The sequence below is a fragment of the Ostrinia furnacalis genome, unplaced genomic scaffold, assembly GCF_004193835.3.
Source record: "Ostrinia furnacalis isolate ACB-3 unplaced genomic scaffold, ASM419383v2 OfSCF0076, whole genome shotgun sequence".
In the NCBI taxonomy this organism is placed as follows: Eukaryota; Metazoa; Arthropoda; class Insecta; order Lepidoptera; family Crambidae; genus Ostrinia; species Ostrinia furnacalis.
In genome coordinates, this window is record NW_021130315.1 from 166941 (window position 1) to 180742 (window position 13802).

General features: G+C 36.7%; 2 protein-coding genes across 5 annotated transcripts in view; both read right to left on the reverse strand.

The window, feature by feature from the left end:
- Positions 1-4003: 4003 nt before the first annotated feature.
- On the reverse strand, positions 4004-6471 carry LOC114350853 (WAP four-disulfide core domain protein 2). The gene is made up of 3 exons (XM_028301799.1): positions 6346-6471; positions 5372-5578; positions 4004-4619 (listed from the first exon to the last, which is right to left on the reverse strand). Exons 1-3 carry the CDS (start codon positions 6371-6373, stop codon positions 4444-4446), a joined length of 411 nt encoding a protein of 136 aa, XP_028157600.1. The 5' UTR covers positions 6374-6471; the 3' UTR covers positions 4004-4443.
- A 3452-nt stretch (positions 6472-9923) lies between these two features.
- The window catches only part of LOC114350764 (aminopeptidase N), a 39280-nt gene continuing 35401 nt past the window's right edge, over positions 9924-13802 (reverse strand). For all 4 annotated transcript variants that reach the window (XM_028301692.1, XM_028301683.1, XM_028301709.1 and 1 more), the window contains exons 13-15: positions 13256-13455; positions 11534-11848; positions 9924-11147 (exon numbers count right to left, since the gene is read on the reverse strand). In XM_028301692.1, the coding sequence (XP_028157493.1) occupies positions 10880-11147; positions 11534-11848; positions 13256-13455 (783 nt within the window). In that variant the 3' untranslated portion in view covers positions 9924-10879. The remainder of the gene's footprint in view (positions 11148-11533; positions 11849-13255; positions 13456-13802) is intronic.

A 13802-nucleotide genomic window follows, 5' to 3' on the forward strand; every position in this document is an offset into this window, starting at 1 on the left:
CAATAATAAATCGTTGAAGGATTTTTTTTCTACAAATAATCAATTTAGGTGCCATTAATTCATTTCCAATCATTAATGGAGACGACATGTGGTTGGGGTTAAGTTTTCATTTCATGATTGACTAATGAAGGTCGAGGTGCCGTAATTACAATCCAGTTGGTCAGTACAGTAGTCTTGCCGATTGTCTATCAATAGCCTATCGAAAGGCCACCCAATCACTCATACTATCGTTAATAAAATATCATATTTTCTAAGAAAAATAACAGCGTTTATCGCAAATTTAGCTAAAACATTTCCAAAAGCATGGCAGATTACGGTTTTCTTAATTTACCAAATAAAACTGTGTTGTTTTTTTTTTCAATGTCTTCTATCAATGCAATGGTATCGTTAAACTAATTTAGACCCATCGATAGTATGAGCGATTTCAGGTAGGTAGGATCTATCAATTAATCGATAATTGATTTTAAGACATTCCTATTGATTACTCAGATGGTTTTCAAACAATTTGATATTTTAATCGATTTTTTGTAATATCAATATCGATTACCGATTTTATGGAAAAAATAATGACCCCGCACTAGTTGCACCGCGCCATGCGGCCATGTTTATTTGTTTACATTATTTTGTCAGTAAATAATTTGCGTTCGTTGCGATGTTTTGTTGTTGACGTTCTGGATAATTAGATATTCAAATAGCTAAGTAATACAGTGAAATTATGGTGATGTGTGTTGAGTGGTGTTGGTGCAATAGGACTTTGTGTCTTCTTTAGTGTGATGAACGATTTATTTCCGGGAGACCTTCCGTTCCACGATGCCTTGTAAATGTTTTCGCGGGTGGGTGAATCGACACCACCATACCACCGAAGGGAGACCCGGAGATCCCGTTCTTGAAAATAGGATTTCACTACAAGAACCTACCCGGTCACTTGAAAGCGTGGGAAGGTGAATTAAGTGAGTGGATGGATGTGATAGATGTGTTGCGATTCGTTTTGTGAATTAGAGTGAAGTGTTACCCCCTGAATACCTTGGATTGCTTGCAGAGTCAATAAAAAGAGGTAAGTGAAGAATTGGTTCAAAAGTAATAATAAAAGTGGGCGGTGCCGACTCGCGTCAAAATTTGTGAATGAAATACCGTTTGACCACGTTTGACCTAGGAGGGAGTTGCGCGATCGTAGGGCTGTCCAAAAATTTAAATAATAATAATTTATTTAGTTTTGTATGGGAAAATATTTTTTATTAAATATTACGATATCCACTTTCTGACACCACTATAGTATTTATATGAGTATGTTAACATGGGCTAGTCTCGGCTCATATACCCATTTACCTAACACCCTGTATATACAGATATGGAGTTTAATGGAACGACGAAATAGGAACGAAATCTATTGTGCATTGCATTGGTCACAATCAGTTCATTAACATACCCCATTGAATATTTTCGAGTAAACAATTTTATTAGATCTTTACATAAAATAAATCCTGAAAAATCGCATCGCTATCGCATTATTTATGTCAGCAGGTGGCAAAAAATAGAAGTGGGCAAATTAAACGTTGTAACGAGCCGACGTGGCACTTCTCAATTGCGCCGTTTGCGTCCCCCTCACTTCACACCTGGATCTGAAGTAACACCCTGTAACTGAGGCATTTGTGATCGTTGTTATTGTTGCAAATGATTTTTATATTGCTGAAATTTTTTAAAAGCACATGAACTTTATGAATCATCTTCATAATCAACATATTGCCGATTAAACAAAATTTTGTGAGTAGATAGAATTAGTGTAAAAAATGTAGAGATACTAAAGTTTTGATGATAGATTAGATAGATAGATACTAGAGAGGAAACACTTTCATGTTGACTTCAATCACAATTGTAAATAAAAAAAGAATTTTTTAAATTAAAAGGAACAATAATATTACATAATAAGTATTCACCACCAGAGAATAATATTATGTAGCAATTATTTTGTTCAAGTGTAATATAGTTTTATCGGGAATAAAAACTATGAATTCTTTTCGGTCAATATCTTTAGTAACTTTCTTCAAAATGATATACTTAATAACTATTTTTACTATACTATTTTCTACGTAGGTATATCCTCTTGAATCACAAATTTCAAAATCAAAAACAGTGGAAAATTTTGAACACTCAGAGGTCTTACCATCGCCAGGGACAACCATTGTACTGTTAAGACAATACGATAACAATAACATTAAATTGTATTCACTAAGAATATTTCTATGGAACAGATATATTTTATTGGCACAACACCTTTGTTGGGAAAAGCTAAAGAACGAAAAGCCACGGCATTTTCCTTAACAATACACTTTATGAAGCCACGCAATACAAAAACTGAGCAAACGCGGCAGAAATCAACGACATACGTATGTACGGGGTTTCGTAGAATAAAGTATAGATTCAGTCTATTCAAAGACAAAAGTTAAATTATATTTAACCAAAATATGGGTAGGTACTAACCAAGTCAAACCGTTTTGGTTTTCAAAACAAAAGACCAATTTTTAAAGCAAAAAGCGGCTTAAGCGTCATTAAGAGTTCTTCTTCGCACTTCGAAATAAACATTTAGAATTTGGGAAAACATGGACGTTTGCGACAATCTACCTAATGAAAGGGTATAAAAACTCATCATGATCCATTTATCTATCACCATGATGTAATCGCCTTCTGTTCTATTCCTCTTTGAGCAAGATATTTCAAAACGTGATTGCCAACAGCTAACTCATAAAAAGATTTTAAACTTTGTGCATAAAAAATAGCTGTAAATCTTGCCTTGAGTCCCTTTACAACCCTAAAAATGAACTTTATACGAATAAACCTGAATAAACCCAAAAGAAGGCAGGTGCAAATAAATTGAAATGAAAATATAGCGAGCTTTATTTAACAAATGGGAAATAATGCCTTCATTCCCGGACTAATCGTGTGCTGGAAATAAATAGCTATATTTTGTGAAATAAATAAACATAACTGTACTTTTTACATTAAGAAAAGTTCGAGCGCTCTTTATAATTCGTGCTTACGTTCTTTAGGAGTCAACTAGATCCTGTTTTAAAAACTCGTTACCATTTCGTATTTGCCTATATTCGTAATTATAGTACCTAGTTATATGGTTCCTATTCCACAATAGATGTCAATGATATGAAAGTCAATAACCTTCAAGCTTTATAATGGGGGTCATGGATGTGTGGGCATCAACATACTTAAAAGGATTGAGTTGCTTTATCTGGTTTACCAAGTACCTACTTGCAAATTCAACTGCTGCAAATTTTTATATCGATCTGTCGACATAGTAAAAATCAATGATATTTTAAGAAGAAAACTTTGAAAACTTTAGAGTCGACCCCTAGAAATTGCTCGGTTGTCATGCCTGAACATAAATTAACTGTTGAAATTTCGGTTGCGTCGGATATCGTTAATTCGGTAACGGTAATTCAGTAACAGTATCGGCAGTTCGACGACTGATTCATTTTCAAAATTACAAGGGTATTACGTTACAAACAAAGTTAATACTCAGTTAAATTTTATTGAAGCTTATATTATACATATTGTACATACAGTTATGAATGTTAAATTAATTATCGAGTGAATTAATCTAATATATTCTATCATCTTAATACCCACACGGTGAGTCCCTCAGTCACTGTGAAGATCTAATAGCTCAGCAATCAAATAATTATTAGTTCTTTAATTTTGTAGTTTTTGTTCTTAGACTGAGATCAATCGAGCATCATTTGGTTTCTTTTGATATTTTAAAGACCGTTTCGGGGTACATATTGAAACAAAATTCAGAGCTTTTTTGTATCGTGCTTCTCAAGCCTAATAAACCCTCAATGAGCGATGCTGTTGCGACGCTATGATACGTCACTTACTGATATATAGGCCCCTAGAATGATCTGACAAAGCCAGTGGTTCGAACGCGCTCGTCGCTGATTCAGGACACTGCTTTACTCACAATTATAGGTATGCTAGAAGCAAGGAAACACCAAAAAAGGGCCAAAACAGTAGTTATATTGCAGCTCAAAACATTAACACGAGAGTGTACCAAAGCCAACTTCAAAAATCCAAAAAACAATATTAAAAAAAGTAAAAAACCATAAACAATTATCAAAAAGGATTGCTGGCCAAACTGCCAGCAACAAACGCATTTAAGTCTGATCGCCATTGCTGCACGCCGGCTGATCGCGTGTGATCGCGTTGGTTTTACTGAACCTTTATTTAGCTTCTAATAAAGCACAGGTTCCTCGATAGCTGATACTTCACTCTCGGGCCGCTGGGAGAGTTTTGTGACGTCACATTTCAAAGTCTAATACATGTAAGAGTTAAATGTTTTTGGCGAGTTTATGCATGACTCCTAACCCTTGGAGCGCCTTTGATTTGCCGCCAAGTGCCGCGCTTTGCGGCAAATTTAAAGGCGCCCTTATCCAGCTTCTAATAAGGCACAGGTTCCTCCGTGGGCTTTGCTTCGCTCTCGGGCCGCTGGCAGGTGAGCGCGCCGCAGCGGTTGGGACAGCACTTCAGAGCGCGCGGGCAGTCCGAATCTCCCGTGCAAGAGTGGGAGCACACCCATACCCCTCGCGGGTACTCGGGGCAGCTGCCTTTCTTCACTGGAAGCCAGAAAGTATTCTAGATTAGAACTTGAGAATCCTTTCTACATACATGCACATTGCACACATAATTTTATGCTGTATTATGTAATTGTACTTATGTGAAATTGTGAATGTACCCACTGCAAACTCGTTAGCTTTACATCACACCCTAGTGGTTTTTAAAGCTATCTAAATGTAATTGTCTCAATGTAACTGTCTTTAAGTTGTTAAATAAATTTAAAAAAAAACTTATAAGCCAGACAGTAGGTACAGAATCCAAATCTCACTAAGTGATTCATTCATATTCATTTTAGTTAGGTAATTAAGCTTGTTTAATTATAACCTGTGATTGGTTCCTGCCAGCTCATCCTACTTAGACAAAGTAACATTTATGACTGTTTTAATTCTCTCCATTTTTAACGTACCTACCTATACTAGTTCGCTGCGTAAAACGATTTTGAAATTGAATCTGTCGTTTTACTTTATTTAGGGAGCTGGATTAAGTCCAATATTTTCCCCTTAGTATTTATCTCCGTACGTGATTGCGTGCGTTGAATGCAGAGCGCCAAATCCAGGAACAAGTATTCCAAAAAAGTTGGCATTCAACTCGAACACAAACTATACGTTTGAATTTAAAATATTAATGCCAATGGTGTACGTTAAGTAAGCCATCTTCGGGCGCACCAACGCCACCAAGACAGGAGTCGGAGTTAGTCGCCATGGCCAAAATCGATAGGTCGGATGAATCATCATCATCTCTGAATACTGACCCAAAGTAAGGAAGTGCCTCTGCGTGACCGGGTCAACGCACATGGCGCCTCCGCAAGCAGTGGGGCAGCACAGCTGGGTGGTGTTGACGCAAGGAGTCGCCGGGCCGCACGCCGCATTGCATATGTCCACTGGCAACGTCGGGGGACACGATCCAGGGGACCCGGAGCCGGCAGCACATTGGTACAGAGGCACCAATGCTGCCAGGACTGAAAATGGTAAGGAAACTTCATTGTAAAGGCTGAAGCTAGAACTCTTCTCGTTCCCATTGCAACTTCTGAGTAGCCTCATGCATTCCTGTATATTAAACCCAACCGAAGAAGGTTGTTAGTCTCTAGTATAGCGAGCGATAGTCTTAGAGCCCACTACGAGTTTAAATAAAATATACCTAAGAGGAGACTACTGGAGACAAGGCTCTCAAGTTTCCCCGTAGCAATGCGAGATAGGTAACAAAACACGGAAAATTGCTTTCTTAGAAAACCTTTGATTATACTCGTACTTACTCTACGGACAAATTTATGTTTGTTTCAGCCAAATGACGACCACTGCCGGACAAAGACCTCCCCCAAGGATTTCCATAACATCAAACTCATGTAAGTAACAATAATTCATGACTACTACTATTTACATATAACTACTTCTTATAAACTGTCAAGTCACAGTATCTCTGTCATCCGTATGATAACAGATAAGAACCGTCGTCACGCCTTGGAAATGGTCTCCAATATGAGTACATTTTTCATCGTGCTTTTATTAAGTAAATGGTTAGTCCATTTACCTACTTTAAAAATTATATGATAATATGACAAATTAATCGACAGTTCGCAGCACATATTTACACCACCAGACTATCAGGTTGACTGAACCTTTGACATAGCGATTACGTACTTACTTAACACTTAAACACAACACAAACACAACAAAGCACAAATCAGGAAGTAATTTCTTCAACGTCCCATTTGTTAGGAGGACTCACCAATTACCGGGACACAGAGGCGCAGCATTTCCACAATTAAGCGTGCGCCAGTCTGCTTCGGCTTATAATTCCCGTTTACAACAATAATTACTTGGAATTTATCGCGTCACAAATAACAAGCGACACACGGGTACGGCGAGCGACAAACAATTCTCGAGAACTTATTATCACTGCATTAGTAACTCAGCCCAGCTTTTACGAAAGTGAGCTTTAAACAGAAATGTAATCACTTTGGTTTGATTAATAAAAGGGTACGACATTTTGTTGGTACGACTTTGAGACCTCAACGTGATAAATCAGCTTCTTCTTATCGCTGTTGTGCAAGAAAATCTGTTTGTTTCTCATGCTCCTGCTTACTCTACCAGACATTAATTTATCATTTTAATTCCATGTTGCTTATGTTAATCTGTTAACTTACGAGTAACTTGGATCTTTTCTGAAATAAGTCAAGTTACACTGCTTCATGAATTTGATAGCAGTGTGTAGTCTTCGATCTCAGTCATAGATAAATAAAACGTAATAACTTTAATGATACTTATAATCTGTTCACAATTTACGAATATTAGAAACATAAGGAAAACCGCCATAATCTTTGCTCAAAAATAGCGTCATCAAATAAGGAAAAGTCTACAAAATTTGAATAGATTTCTGTATAATTCAAGTCGAATTAAGCGTTATTGTGTTGACCATCGATTCTATTTTATGTTTGACACTTGAAAAATAATCATTAAAGAAGTTATTGTAACAGATGATTACAAGGTTATCAAACATAACATAATTTCCTACATGTGTGCAGCAATTCTGAGAATGTTTCTTGATGTTAAATAAATTAATTAAATTATACTTACTTAAGTTTTTTGTTCAATCTATCATCCTTCTTAGTTTTTATTAACTTACTTGCGTTTACAGCGTGCACTCACAGTGATGATATTTCGATTTTTTGTCTCAACATGCCATGAATGTACGGGCTTATAAAGTACTAAAGTTAGTTTTATGATATTTTTATAGATCTCTCGACATCAAAATAGGTTCAGCAGCTTGGAAAAAGTGTAGAGCATACAATACCATTGATAAGTGCTTCTGTACCTACCCTAGAAACGACACAGACTCAGCTTGTCGCATTAAATACAAAAATAATTTTCAGATATCTAACCCAAATTCCAAATCACGCATTATTCGGGCCCTATTAGCCATCAATCCGTGATCCGACCCATTTTCTATCTTGAGCCTCGTGCAACTATAATGAGTTAATCATAACCCGTATTAATGGCGTCCTTCTGGTAATGCTCACCCGCCGTGAATTGAGCCCTGAGGGACCCTCGGTAGTGTAGCCATTACGCTGAGGTGTCTAGAGGACAGGTGCCTGCAACGGGACTATTCCCACCTCTTGTGTAGCCAGGATCTACAGCTTGACCGCCAATAAAATCCCAACCAGTGAAGGTCAAGTTTGTCCCGGGGAAAGTTAAACTGTCATTAGACCCGCAACGATATTAATCAGAAGAACATAGGAGGATAGTGTTTGCAGTGTAGGTAAGATAGGCTAGCTAGACAGTGCCTACCTGCCTTTTTGTATGGATGGACAAAACCACAGATCAATATTAGGGACTATTGCCTCTCTAAATGCTAAACAAGACATCTTCACGATTAGCTCTTTTTTTTGCCGGCAGGGGTCATTATTTAACATTTTAAATTTAGTAGAGACTTACTAAGTAAGAATAGCGTTCTTTAGGTAGAGTCAACCGAAGTATTAAGAATGATGAATCGGTGTTAAGAATGACAGTAGTCCTATCAGATACTTGAGTATACTTACATAAAAAGGTGCTCGTTTTAACTTTATGTTGAACCTGTGTATAAGTTTCACTCTTTGCTATCGATTATACCAGATAGGGGAGAGTTCGGTATATTGTACCGCCGGGTAAATTGTACCACCCTCATAGTTCGTAAAGTATTTATTGAATGTCTGTAATTGCAACACTCAGCGATACACAACTAAAATCAATTAATATCGGCCATGTGGTTTTTGCCGTGACAATTAACACGTGTGTTTTATTTTGAAAAGTATTTTTTCATTGTTTTCAAGTAACTTTTGACAATACATGTTTAGTTTGTAATTTTGTTAAATTTAATCACAGGGTGTTTCTAATATATTATTTAGAAGCGTAAATTAGTGTGGATTACAATTATTTGAAACATTTTTCGGTATTTATAAGCTATATTTTTTACCGATTTTTTTAAAGCACTATCACCTAGTTGGCTAAATTGTACCACATCAAGTTGTATGGAACTTTACCAAAGGATTTTGAAATTTTTTTTAGTAAATCACATTTTGTAATTATAATAGCGTAGTTATGTTTGACTAACAATAAATGAAAGCAAAAGACTGGCAAAGTAGATTAGGTACAAGTGTGCGTTACGATAATTGGAATTACAAAACTTGTACTCAAAATCGTGATAACGTGTAAAACAATATCGATTGTCTATGTTATTAACTACTGTTCCTTTTCGTTTCCTAATTTGTTAAGAATGTATCGTATAATATTTTGCCATAGTTTTTTTATAAGCTTGAAATTTATTGAAATCCAATTTAATAACCCTGTGGTACAAATTATCGAACCGATTGGCTAAATTGGACCGAAGCTCTGAACTCGTACTTTGTTGATTTGTGCTAAATATACAACAATCATGTTAATTAATACTTATGAAATAGTAAGTTGAATAATGTATCTTTTATTATTACCATGGACATTAGCAAAAACAAAAGTAAACTATGTGTAAAATAGGATTGAAAAAAACTGGTCCAAATTAGCGGACTCTCCCTTACCTACAGGTAGAAATAATCATGAATTCTACCCAAAATGGTTCCTCATGAAACCAGACACCGCTTAATCAACTTGAGAGCTCATTAGACTCCAAATAACCCGGTTTCCAGCCAATCTCAATACTCCTTGAACACTTGGCTACTCTATCCACGACCTTTCATTACGTTCGGTCGATCGGCATAACACAAATGGAGATTAAAATTGTACATCTGGTGGCACGAGACATCTGTTCGATGCCTAATCCACCGGGGCTTTTACATTTCTTTGGCAACGCGAAAATAATATAGCTACTTACATAACTTTCGGATAATTATTATCTTCAATAAGCCGTGCCGGTCGCTGTTTGCTTAGGTTTCGTTTTCAATTGTTATGAGTCAAGTCATTGTAGAATTTTGGTATAATTATGGTAAAATGTAGGTAATTATAAAATAAACTAACTTAGCTATACTTCCTTGGTAGGTATATCTGAAGCTTCTGAGTATGAAGACAAAACGGGGTATACAACAAAGTGGTAAGATGCTGTCGCTCGTCACAATCCGATGTCCTGAGTTCAAATCCCTGTACAAACTAATATGCCAGAGATAGATAGATAGATTTTGGCTACAGCTCTCATAGCGGATATGACTCAAGACTCGTGAAATGGCTTGAAACTAAATTAACAAGAATTCATACTTTCATAACTTTATTCCAAAAATTAAAAATATTGACAAGAGTTCAACATTACATAAATATTACCGGTTACATACATATTTACATTACATTTCATTCATTTGTGACATTATCACGGGTCCCTGTAATTAACTAAAACAATAGCTCATACAAACGCTACGAATCCAAAATATTTGACTAAACAAAGTTCCTTAACTAAATGCGTTCATTATGTAGTAAAGCTTGCCCTAGCATTTTAAGATATTTAAACCATGTATTCACCTGGAAGCATTGTTTTACATGGGTCGGTATCTGTTTGACCTCAATCCGAGAGATAGTGAAGACAAGATGGATTTTACCTACAATAATATATGTAATACGTTACATAGTGATACAATCTCTATAATAGGTATTTGATTGCTGAATGCCTGACTAACAAGCGAAACTAATTGAACGAAACGAAGTTACACATGCTTCCTGACTTCACTTGTCAACGTCGAAAATTATGAAGACGTTCTTAAAGATAATAAAATAATAGCTAATGATTTTGTACGGCCCGTATACTGCCAGGTGAATGCATGGCTTCAACTTATACTAATTAATAGTTTGATCACACACGATGCATTGTAGTTGACAAAAAAGTTTATTTTTTTACCTACATCTAGTTCTACCAAACTAATTCAATAGTCATGTTATTTATTTGTGTAGAGTGATTTTTAAATTTTTAATCACGATGTGAATTAGTAATAATCTCTTTAACATCACTTTTAATATCATATTATGTACCTTATTTATTTAACGTGTAATTGAAATAACGCAAAATATATGTATTAATATTAATTATGTGTATAACTAGTAGTGCTTAGTGTAATACTTTAGTCTTCTTTGTGATGTGTTCTATGTTCTGTCTTCTCTTCTTTTCTATTATGTAGAATGAATTCAAAATTTTATTTTGACTTCTATGACCTTTAATTCATATCTCTACAACTCATTCTTTTACTTTAAAGTTTTGCGTTAAATAAATTACACGATTAACATCATTTCATTTCTACCTACACATCATTCTCTCAATTGTTAATAAACTGGGTATCCTTCACATCTGAGCTGGACAAGTATTCATCCAGCCATTTCTCAATGACCGGCACATTCTCCGCCGACCACTTGGCTTCTTCCCTGATGTTCTTCATGGACCTTTCGATGATGCGTTCAGCTGAACCAAACTCTCCCTGGTGGGATACGTACAAGTTGCTGACCATGTCTAAACCGGCCTGGGTAGTGAATTGGGAGGTGGCTGAGGTGATCAGGTTGTCCCAGAGGTTGGTCCTGCTGGATAATCTGTTTGGAGATAAATGTTTGTAATTGTAATACGAACGCATTTTTTACGTGGTTAGAAGTTATTTTAGGTAGCCTGGTATTCCAACAATTTGTATACAGAACCGCTTATCCAGAATAATACGTCGACCATTATGCACGGGGCACAAACGTAACAAACAGTAAGTATAACTAACATACACTGACATAAAATATTTATAACAGACAATGATACAAAATCATGATCTTCAGCCATTGCAGTTCACTGCTGGACATAAACATACCCCAAAACCCGCTTCTTTACCCTCTATTCGGCTTATCTCATCCAATTTCTCCCAGGGACTTTTCCACCAGTCGTCACTCCACCTAGCTGAAGGAAAAATCATAGGACAGTCCACAACAATACTTACTTCTCCTTCAGCACATCCCAGTTGTTGCTTAAGAAGTGGAACAGCGTGGTGTATCCCCTGGACCCACCAGTCAGCATACTGAAGATCAGGAACACATCAGTCTCCGTGAAGTTCCCGTTGCCCTCCAGCAAGGTGATGTTCAGAAGCCTGATGATCTTCGTCTCATCATCAGGACAGCCCGCAAGAGTCTTTAAGAGGTAAGTCCTCTCACTCTGCTTGCGGGATGGAGGGAAGTTGATCACCCTCTGGAGACCAAATTCCCACTCTTTCTTGGTGCCCCATTTGAAGACTGGGCAGATGAACTGGTTTGAGATTCTGGAAATTAGGAGAGAGGGAGCTTAGTTTTAGACATTTCGTCCATTACAAGCCTTTGGTTCCAGTAAATAAGCACTGCTGTTATAGCAGTTGTTAAAAAATAAATAAAATTTTTCAGTAGCAGAAAAATCCTCATAACCGGATGTCGTAAAGTCTGTGATTTAAATGGACCCGACATACCCGACGACAAATAAATCCCCAAAAAATAAGTCAACAGAGAAAATCGCTGATACAAATCATAAAGGGGCATCACAGAAAATGGCACAGTCGTAGATCCGCAGGGTATTTTTCGGTTATTATGTCCGTTGAATCCACAAAGGCACATTGGGGTTAATTGAATTAGGTTTTTGTCTGGAGTTGCTACAATGTGCATGCGGCGGGAATGCGGCAAGGATTCGGGCACCTGAGCCCGAATGGCTCTGCTTAATTGAACGATGCAGCGAAAAGCGCCGTATAGATATTGCTTTGCACGAAACAGTAACTAGACAATTAACATGGTTTTGGTGAGTCAGTCTTCAACTTAGAAAAATTGTACTATCTAGACTAGAGTCTAGATAGGTAGTACAATTCCGCAATGTGAATAACAGGTACGCCAGAGTAACAAATCCAAAATTAAAATATGACTTTTTAAGTACATACATTAATTTTCACATACGTTTTAATACATCGCCTCACCAAAAAAAATATCTACAGCACTATATATAGTTTATTTATAAATCCTATTGCGTTTGCAGAGCCATTTCCTATTCATTTTCCTTTGCTTCGCAAACGCATCTCCTTTGACGCGCCGTTAGTGCAGCAGCTCTATAGCATTTTTTACTCGGACGAATAAACAGTAAATAGGCCACTATACGGGGTTGTTTGGGTTTGAAGTACACATGTGGTAGATTTTTCAGTCTGTTTTTTTATGGTAAGAGAAATGATACGATGGGACAATAGGAAAAGATTAAAATGATCCAATAATTTAAAAAGAAACAAAGTTGCTTGTACGTAACAGAATCTTGGGATATTCCCACAACTGCATAAAATGTAACCAAAAGATTTTACTTATTAATGATTAATGAATAATAATGATTTTACTACGATGTTAAGACCAAGTTCGTCAGTCTGTATAACTATGCACAATGAAAACCTGTAGTTTTGATTGATTTTGATACTATTCTTCCAAGTTCATAAGTTTTTTAATATCTTCGGCACTTTTGCGATTTTGGTTAAAGTACCTAATAATGTGCTCACAGTTTTTATTGAACTTCGAAAGTTCTGAGCTCAAAGGGCGTTTAGTTGCAGTCTGCTACTGGATACAGTCTGCTACCAAACGTGAAAGTAGAGAGATCCAAAAATACGTAGCCTACAAGTTCATAAGTTATCTAGTCGCAATTCTGTATAATTTCTAGGTATTTTACTCACGGGTTCCCTTCATCAGGGTTCTTAGCCTGCATCCACTTGCTGTACTGCTCTTGAGCTTCCCTGATGCAAGGCTTGTAGCCCGCTTGACAGAGGAACGTCTTGGTCATCGAGCGGAGGTTCTTGCGCCAATTCTCTTCATCCTCTCGCTCATCCTTGATCAGCTCTTCGTAGAGAGGGCTTAGGAGGATTCTTACGTAGGCCTATATATGTAAGAAACTTCAGTAATGAGTTGAGAAACTTCAGTAGAGTAATGTCAAAGCGTTATTCTCCAAAGGTAGGCTCATGGGTTACTTGGTAGGTTTTAGATTTTATCATCATCATCATCATCATCTCAGCCATAGGACGTCCACTGTTGAACATAATACTCAACATCAAATAAACCGCACCTTCCGTGACGCGAACTTTAACGATTTTCTTCTGACACAATCATGGTGCCCCAGCAATGTTGGTATTATTTGAAAACCCAATAAATATCCTTAAAGAAAAACACATTTAATTTCTTAATAAATGATTAACATATACCATAAATGTGACTTGAAAAAATACC

Excerpts from the sequence above, each read along its gene's own strand:
- LOC114350853 (XM_028301799.1), bottom strand. The coding sequence starts at position 6,373 with ATGCTGCGCCTCTGTGTCCCGGTAATTG. Across the intron at positions 5,579-6,345 it reads CCTCTGTGTCCCGGTAATTG|TCCTGGCAGCATTGGTGCCT; the intron begins GTGAGTCCTCCT and ends TACCATTTTCAG. Across the intron at positions 4,620-5,371 it reads GAGGCACTTCCTTACTTTGG|TGAAGAAAGGCAGCTGCCCC; the intron begins GTCAGTATTCAG and ends TCTGGCTTCCAG.